This window comes from Rhipicephalus sanguineus, chromosome 1 (genome assembly GCF_013339695.2).
Source record: "Rhipicephalus sanguineus isolate Rsan-2018 chromosome 1, BIME_Rsan_1.4, whole genome shotgun sequence".
In the NCBI taxonomy this organism is placed as follows: domain Eukaryota; kingdom Metazoa; phylum Arthropoda; class Arachnida; order Ixodida; family Ixodidae; genus Rhipicephalus; species Rhipicephalus sanguineus.
The window spans coordinates 249,880,097-249,889,112 of NC_051176.1; the positions used below are offsets into that span (position 1 = coordinate 249,880,097).

Consider the following 9,016-nt stretch of genomic DNA (forward strand, 5'->3'; position numbering starts at 1 on the left):
TATATTTTGCTCTTAGGGCTCACTCGGACCCTGACTCACCAAAATATTACTCACCCGGTCTCACTCAGACTCACGGCTCTATCTGAGTCAGAGCGAGTCTGAGTGAGTCGACTCATGATTGAGTTTGCAGACCTACGGTTTGTGGATATGTGCCATCAAGTTGGCACATACCCACTACAGAGCAACAGTATTCTTTCATTCACCGGTTGACTCATTACTAAACGCTAGTGCACATAAGCGTATTTACCGCGGGGGCAAGGGGGGCGCTAGCCCCCCCTTCCCCCCACTGAGAAACGTTAGGGGGGCAGAGCCCCCCCCCCCCCCCCACTTTCGACAGTGGTCATTGTCGGCTGCAGACTGGGAAACTAACAAGTCAGGCAAAATTTTACTTGAACGCCGCAATAACGTAAATATGTTATAAAATTTGTCCTCCGATTCAGCTGTGACGACTGTCCTCCGTGTGTGATGACCAGAGACCGGATTTTAGGCAAATGCCTATTTTGTTCTTTGCATTCCTATCGCGCCACTTTGATATATGAGCATGAATCAGAGGTTAAGAAGGGGCTTTATAGTGTTTTTATAGTGCCTATAAATGCCTGTTATTGGGGTTCGTGCCTAAATGACTATAAGTGCCTATAAATGCCTATTTTCGAAAACGGCGCCTATACGAGCACTATTTAACCTCAAATTCCGCTTTCGAGTGCAGTTTGAAACCGTTATTCATGTTACCGGGCAATATTGACCTTTTAAAACTCTATATGACCAGAATTTCCAGCGCTCGTAGGCGGCCGCCATGTTTGGCCGACCGAGGCGCCGCGGTGCGAGCATTTCCTTGGGGGCTGCTGAAGCGCGCTGGCGCACAACGCGGTGCACCACGTTTGTGGCTCACAGTAGCGGGCGATGGCAGATTCGCAAGCGCTGCAGCCGCTCAATCTTCTCTGAATGTCGGAACATGCATCTTCTTTCATGCAACTACGTTTTCGAACGGTGGAATTCTGCCAGGGAGCTTGTCAAACTTCGCGAGAAGGTTCAGCAGCATCGTCACGAAGGTTTGAACAGTTGCAACACCGTGCAGTTGACCACTTTTTTTTTCTTTTAGAATTGTATCATATAAAGAAACGCCTTAAATTTACGCATGTAAATGGCCAGAATAAATCGAGTGCGCTGTACTTTTTTCTATTTTCCGAAAAGCAGCAGCGACAGATATTTTCGTGCCACGCTACCGTCGGACTTTGTGCTGCGCGATGGCTGCTTTGTGTTCTCTCGCAAAATAGAACGGGATTAGGCTATCATGTCAGTTTTTAACGCAGAATTCTGTGCGGTTTCTCAGCGATATTACTGCGAAAACATGGCCTGGGCGTAGTGCCCGAAGCCTGTAGCAAAGCTAGTCGCAGCGCGCATATGCCGGCCCTCAACCTGTGTTGTTAAAGAGCAGAGTCTGCAAAAAACACCCCGTCGCACAGGTGCTTTGGATCACGATCAAAACCGGCGAATATTACGTTTGAGTCCGATATTGATTAATTTCGATCCTGACCGAGCGGCGCATACGCGTGCACTTTATCGCGACATGCTTCAGTCAGGATATATACTTGAAACTGCAATTGAAGGATCGCGCCTGCAGTGACAAGATCCCTGTCACACGGGCACTTTCGATCGCAATTGAGCCGGATCAAGATTGATCGCCTCGGCCTTGCTGTCACAGTAAAACTTCGTTCTTATGAAACCACAGGTATAGACATGCCTTGCGGCTGTGAGGTTCAAGATACATATGTTCTATCCCTAGCAAAAATTCTGATAGAAAAACTGATAGGCTATCAGTTTATTGACAGGTGTATCAGTCTATAGTTGTATCAGTCTATAAGTGTATCAGTCTATAGGTGGATCAGTCTATAGGTGTACCAGTGTGTAGGTGTATCAGTCTATGGGTGCACCAGTCTATAGGTGTATCAGTCTATGGGTGCACCAGTCTATAGGTGTATCAGTCTATGGGTGTACCAGTCTAGTACCATTCTACTGCATATAAGCCCACAAGTGAATCGGTGCTTAGCCGACTGGCAGGTGGGCCACTGCATTAGAGCAAGCAGGACACAGATGAACACAGAAATCAAACAAAATCTTTTATTTGATGTTCCATTGACTTCTTAATCTTTTGATTTCATCAAATCGTTAATTTTGTTTGCGAGCGCCTTATTTAGTATCTTCTTCTTTTGCTCGACCTCTCCAATTGGAAAATTGCTTTTCAAAAAATGGTTGAAGAAATCTGCATGATCAAAAACAAAGCAAATTATGGGCACTTGTTAGGTGACAATTATATGCACTCGAAACAGAGGAGTTAATATGACAAGGAAATAAATACGAGTGCTATCAGTCTTTTTTTTTAATTAGTTTGTTGATACTTGCATAAGTGTCCAGCTCCAGTAGACAAAAATACGAGGCTTGAAGCCTTAGTAAGTAGTTATATACAAGTTGGCAGTGGAATCTCGGCTGATCTTACTATTATGCACAAAAATGCAGGCAACTACTTTCATAAACTCCAGTCAGACTGGGAAATTTTACCTACCAGAAAGCACAGCGTATTTTTCTTTATCCAAGGGAGGTTTTGCCTCTCCCTTTGTCCGGTTAGAGGCTGTTCCAATTACACTCCGCCCAACCAAGCCTGCCGTTGAATAAATGGCAACGGCCGCCTCACGAACAAAGCGGGTTTCGCTTTTTGTGCTCATGAGGCGGCTGTACAGGCCCTCAGGAATGGTGATCCCTTTGCCCAGATGCACCTATAAAACAAGTTAAAGATGATGTGCACACAACAATATGTCAATGCACATTTTCTCATTACAGCAAAGCATTATACCTTTAAGACAAAGCACACTAGAGTTTTACAATACCTCTCCGTCAGTGGTCACGTAATCGGCCTCCCTCGCACTTGTGTGGGCCACTTCAGGGCTGCCCGGGGTCGCTGTGGTGGTGCGCAGTGGCTGCACGGTAGCGGTGCGCGGCGGCTGCATGGTGGTGGTGCGTGGCAGCACATGGCGATGGCAAAGGCGCAACTTGTTGTTCTGGCTTGCGGCTGCAGCCCTCGCACAGAACGAGGTTTTTTTCTGCAATAAAAAAGTGTATGCAGAAACGTATGCAGCAAAAGAAAGTTAATCGCACCCTTAATTGTCACAGTAGCTTCTTAGGTCTCAGACTGAAGAGAGACCAGGGTGTGCAAGGCCAAATAACATAAAATAGAGCATGCAGTTGAGATATATGCCATGAAAGTACAATAATAGGTTGGGTGTCACATTTCAAAACCATGATGTGATACGGGGGACGCCGCAGTGGAGGGCTCAAGAAATTTTGACCATCTGGTGTTCTTTAATATGAGCACCATGCTGTGACAGCATGGAGAAGCATACTTACAAGTGATTAGAAAAACATGCCCGCATCACTTCTACGTATGATATATGAGCTTGCATTGCATTCTGCTTTCAGCAAAATTGTACGTTATAAGAAAAGTGCAACTTACTGATGTATACAACACTAGCAGCAGTGCATGACAATAGTTTATAAGGAAATAATAATCAAACCTGTTTTGAAAATTTTGCTGCATAGGGCCTTTTCGAGCATTCTTATTCGGTCCAAGAGTTTTGAATTTTCGGCCTTCAGCATATTCACTTCTTCTTTGAGAAGTTCTTTCTCGGTCTTTTTTCCGCCCTCAGCATCACCAAACAGGAGGTCTCGCTGCTTCTTCTTAAAATGGCTGCTCACATCCTTCATTTTCTGTTTAACAGCAGCTTGACGCTGCGTTTCCAGCAAGTGCATAGACAATTAACCCAACATTATAATTTCACAGCTTATAGCTTGTTCGCAACTAAAAACAGGGCGTATTTGCGTCTTGAAGGAAATTTCAACAGCGCGGGAATAAACACGAATGCACGAAGAGAGAGAGCTGACGATGACTCGGACAAGCGCTTGTCTGTGTCAGCTCTCCCATCCGCGCTAGCAAAAATAATTCTGAACCAGTGACTTGTACAGAAAAAATGACTATAGGCTGCGCTCATACAAAGATATAAGGATAAAATAAATTGCTATTCGGCATATTGCAACTTTACCCCCACCTGCAATAGCAAATACGACCGCACCGACGTCCGTGCGGTAGTGGAGCAGCGATGTTCTGATATATCTCCAATGGGGGGTATATCAGAGCAATGCCTCGTAGGAGGCATTGATCAAAGCATCGCTGCACCATGTGTGATACGGCACCACGTGCAGATCAAAATTGGCTGTCGGTAATAATTAGGCCGAAAAGTAGCACATCAGCTGCAATGTGAGCGATTGCAACTGACTGCACTTACTTCTTCAAACGATCCATCCACTTCATTTGAACTGCAGCTATAGGAGGAGTCGCTGCCAGGTCTTTGCGGAATGGAAGTTCGTTTTTCGGTAGCCTTCCCTGCATCGTCCTCGGTAGCTAAAAAAACATGACGAGTGGATAATTTCAGAATGACTGCTTCCTCATCTTTGTTTTTGTATTTGGAAAACAAAGAGGCGGTCATGCACTTACCGTAAGGCCTAATCACTTGAGCGTGGTAGTGGTCGCAGTGTGTTTCATCTTTCCAGAAGACTTTGTACCATTTGCGAGGATTAAAATCGCTCGTATCGTTCGGCTTGAGGTGTTTACATGCAGCCACTGGGACGATTCGCTTTTCGTTGTCGTCGCGGAAACGAACGTACGCGAACATGCCGCCGAAGAAATGCACATGGACGCGCGCTACCACTCAGCAACACACACAACAAAAACGTACGTACCAACGCGCTGTTCATGACGATGGCGGTACCATTTGTGGGTCTCAACAAAATGCAATTTCGTTTTTAAAAAACTAAGAAAATTTGCTTCATGTTTTTACAAGTTTACACGGTAATTTTTCTTAACTCACCGTAAATAAAAAATAAACAATGAGCATAGTGTCGCCTGGTTAGGGTGGCTAGCCTGGTGTCGCTCGCGTTGGTCCGTTGGTCGCATCATCATCATCATCATGGCCATCGTGATGGCCATAATGGCAATCGAGTGTGACCTGAGGAACCCTACCTCGTTGCAGGTTATCTCCTATGTTACATCATAGTTTATCATCGTTTCCGCGCCGCGCACCATCTTCAAGGCACGGCAAGCAGGGCGTGAATGTGAAGCCTCGGTCTATGCATCTTGGACCCGCTTAGATTGTTCATCGCGGCCTCACTTTGCGTGGGCTCCATGAAGCGCGCTATTTGAAGTTCGCGTTCAGTTCGACGAAAGATGGATTCAGCTCAACCACAGCCTCGGTCAAAAAGAAGGAAGCGCTATTTGGAGCCTGGATCGCATTATGTAGTACCTCGGTCAACGAGCCTATATCAAAAAGCGGCGGAGGCGCAATCTGCCAGCCAGCCACGCTCTAGCAAGAACATTCCTCAGTCTTTAGCTGGTAACGGTGGTTCTGGAGTAGCGGCGTTCGACACTCGAAGTCTCAGTGATGCACACGGTGACAGCGATGGAAATCCTGATCCCGACGACACGTACGACTTCGAGGAGAGTTCGCTCTCAAGCGATTCCGACCAAACTGCAGATTCGGCTCGCGACGATGCAAGTATGAGCGACCCACCAAGTCTCAGTTATGCACATGGTGATAGCGAAAAAAAGTTGTTCTTCTACCGGAGGATGTGGACAGAGTGTGCGTGCACATGAAAGTTGGACGAGTTTGCTATGTTGCTGATGTACCAAACTTGTTTGAAAGAGACTGATTACTGGGTGTCAGTGACAAATGTACTCAGTCTAATTTGAGTTTAACGTGGTAGGGCAATCAAAAGTTGACTTTTCTTGACCATTTCTATCGCTGTTCTCTTCACAATTGAACTTTTACTATGGTAGGCAGTTTCTTGTGTTTTTTGCAGTCAAATGCTTTCCTTTATTAGTACATGCTTTTTGATGTTCATAAATCTTGGCAAGATTACATGCAAGTATTAAACAGGTCTGTACCAGCCCTTGGTGAAAAGACATCCTGTGGATATCAGACGCTGCTATAAACATCTCACCCAAATCTTGCAGCTGTGCACGGCAAGGAGAGTTTGAAAAGCGGAATGCGATGTTGCGAATTTCTCAGGTGCCCTCTTTTCATATATATAGATGCCTGTGCTCACTTTCTTCGGACTTTCGGATGCCTACTGTATGGTGTAAAACAACAGATAGCAACAGATAGATATTGGCCTATAGCCAACATAAAACAAGAGCGGCGTTTCGATCAGATGTGCTGCTTGCCACAGGGTGCTGCCACATGCTGGCACTGCTGTCCATAATCTGCTAACATTACATAGTCACACTCGTGCATGGCAACTGCAACAGGAAAAAGCAGTCGTGCTTCATCAAACATGCTCTAGGTCACGATGTGTGCTGACATAACGTATTTCCTCAGTGCCATTCCTCCCTATAGCTTCCAACACACCTTGTCGGGATGGCCGAGAGAAAAGAGAAAGCGCTTAAAGTGCACAACAAACCCTTGTAATTCCGCTCGCTTTGAAATTTTTGTGGCAGTGGATTTGCGAGGCAATAAACTTCGACCCTGAGGTCATTCAATTATTACTTGGAAAAGCGGTTCATCCCCCCTTTAAAGGATTTCATCCAGTATGGATTATGGCACAGATGTAGTGCATCATTAAAGGCAAAGCACTATGTGGGGGAGGCAGCTAGGGCTAGCTTGGGTCGTGAAAGCAAGAAACCGCAGCACCCAGAGGCCGAGGCTTTCAACTCCGCACCGTTTCAAAAAATTATTGCATTAGCATGCTCATTTCACACTAGGACACAATTGTACTCTAAATATGAAGTTTAGTGTCCTGGGATGTTTACTGGCCCTATAAGCTAAAAATTTAAAAGTTATGTTGGTATTGCTGTGTGATGAGAAGTTTTGTTTGTATTGTTGTTTTAAGTTGTGTTTGTACTGCTCTGTGATAAGTTTTGTATACCTAGTGTCTTAAAATTCCTAAGATACCTGAATGTCAGAATAAACTGTGTTTCTATCTGGCACCTGCAACCCCATTTGTACATAGAATAAGAGATGTTCATCTAGCCTGAAACCTGCTTTGCAAAGCTCAGTGTGTTCATTATGCTTAACACCACCATGAAGCATTATATATCATTATTCTACGCATTCAAAAGCTACCAGTGGCACTCATTGAATGATGGTAATATGTCATACGATGGTCGCCAAGTGTTCAATAGAAAACACCTATACACCAATATGCATGCAGAAATGACCAATCATATATATGTGACCAGTGTGTTAAAAAAAAAGAGTAACTGTTAAAATGACACTACTGCATTTTATGAAGATCCCATAAACCAACAAAAGACTAAAAACCTATAGACTAATATACACCATAGAAATGGCCAATCAGACTGATTGAAAAACTGTTAGCACTGGTAAGACCCTGTATCAGTCTGATACAAGACTGGTAACACTGACAAGAAACTGTATCAGACTGATACGGATGTCTATCAGAACTGATAGGACTTTGTATCAGTCTTATACAAGACTGGTACAACTGATAGGAAACTGTATCAGACTGATACAGACCTCTATCAGAATTTTTGCTAGGGATGGACATGAAGTTGCAAAAAGTGAAACTATTCACTACATCGAGGTATACCTGTGCCTTTTTGAACAAATTTATAGTCAAGGTGGCCGCATTTTGGATGTGGGCAGCAAGCTTAAACACCCGTGTGTTGAAATTTCCGTGCATGTTAATAACTGAAGCTTGCTGCAGTCTGTTGCGGTGGCGCCTGTAACTTGGCTTTGCAGTTTGAGAAAACATGTGGTAAGGTGCATGGATACTGTTTTTCTCATTTCAAAATTCATCGTTGCCGTTCTAATAATTCAGTTTATTTTTTCATCCAGCAGATGATCGTGTTTTAACCCATGCACTTGCCGTGCAGCCGTTTGAATGGGTAGAAAATATGGCCTCCTGTGCAAGAGCACCTGCTCACTTATTACTTATTGAAATCAGGGGCCTTGAAAACGTCTAGAATACACGCTGCACAAACACAAGCCTCTCGTGTTCCCGTGAACGTCGCGTCTGTTGCATCAGCCGCTTCCTTTTTCGCTGGTTGTTCGGGCACCCAACGACGGCACAGTGCCACCCGGTCGAATTTTTATACATTGTACTGCCGTTCTGAGTATGCGGCAAGCAAGCACCTGAGACCGCTACTTTCTAACAGCTCTGAAAGCATTGACACAAGCGAACACGCGACGCAAGCACGGCGGTTACCTCCCGCTCTCAGCAGCCCCCGCGTCGTCTGCACCACCAGGCGGCGCCTGGTGTCGAGAGTAGCGGCGCGGCTGACACTCGCGCTACGAGGCTAAGAAAAATCTGGTCTATAACCGGAAAAACAACCGCTAGCAGCAGTGAACCGGAATGGTAGCCCGCCTCAGCGTCTGCAAGGAAATGGGGAGAGGGAAATAAAGATGGGAATCAGAAAGAAGAGGAGAGTGGCATCCTTTGCCCAGGACGCGGCGGGTGGCTTGTACAGCCGGTTGTCCAGTACAGTGTCCCCAAGGAAGTCTAGAACAGCCTTGAAGACCTGCGTGTGGCGGTGGGCAGGGAACAGGAGGTCCCTCTCTGCAGCCGCGGGATGGTGGAGAACGTATGCGAAACCGTGAGTGCCGTCAGGGGAAAGGAGGGTTTAGATCAAAATAAATAATAGATGTGATGCACACGCGGCTATTGTTTTCTTTGTAATTTACTTCTGAAAAGCCGCTCACGAGGTCACATAAATTGTAGTTAGACACTGGGAGTTGTTGCGTGCCCAATGAAGAGCGTTTTACCACAATAATGTTTCAAATTGGTTCATTATGAGCCGAGAAACCGTGATGCGAGAAGGCGATCTTTAAACCGTTGCCACTAGCCCCGTGTAGCCTTTGCAAGCAAGCACTTCCCTACCCTCTTCAGTATCGGAGCAGTAGGATCACACGACGCAGACGCATCAACATGTCATGCGCACGCGAGGTGACGT

General features: G+C 45.6%; 1 protein-coding gene across 4 annotated transcripts; it reads right to left on the reverse strand.

Moving 5' to 3' along the window:
- Positions 1–2,115: 2,115 nt before the first annotated feature.
- LOC119377321 (uncharacterized) lies at positions 2,116–4,900 on the reverse strand. 4 transcript variants are annotated; one of them, XM_037646857.2, is made up of 5 exons: positions 4,544–4,900; positions 4,335–4,450; positions 2,883–3,095; positions 2,561–2,771; positions 2,116–2,260 (listed from the first exon to the last, which is right to left on the reverse strand). In XM_037646857.2, exons 1-5 carry the CDS (start codon positions 4,719–4,721, stop codon positions 2,142–2,144), a joined length of 837 nt encoding a protein of 278 aa, XP_037502785.1. In that variant the 5' UTR covers positions 4,722–4,900; the 3' UTR covers positions 2,116–2,141. The 4 variants fall into 4 exon arrangements, 2 of the variants coding, with proteins under 2 accessions (XP_037502785.1, XP_049267221.1); XR_007414522.1 differs by having other exon boundaries at positions 2,561–3,780; XR_007414521.1 differs by adding an exon at positions 3,567–3,780 and having other exon boundaries at positions 2,561–3,095; positions 4,335–4,900.
- Positions 4,901–9,016: the final 4,116 nt, after the last annotated feature.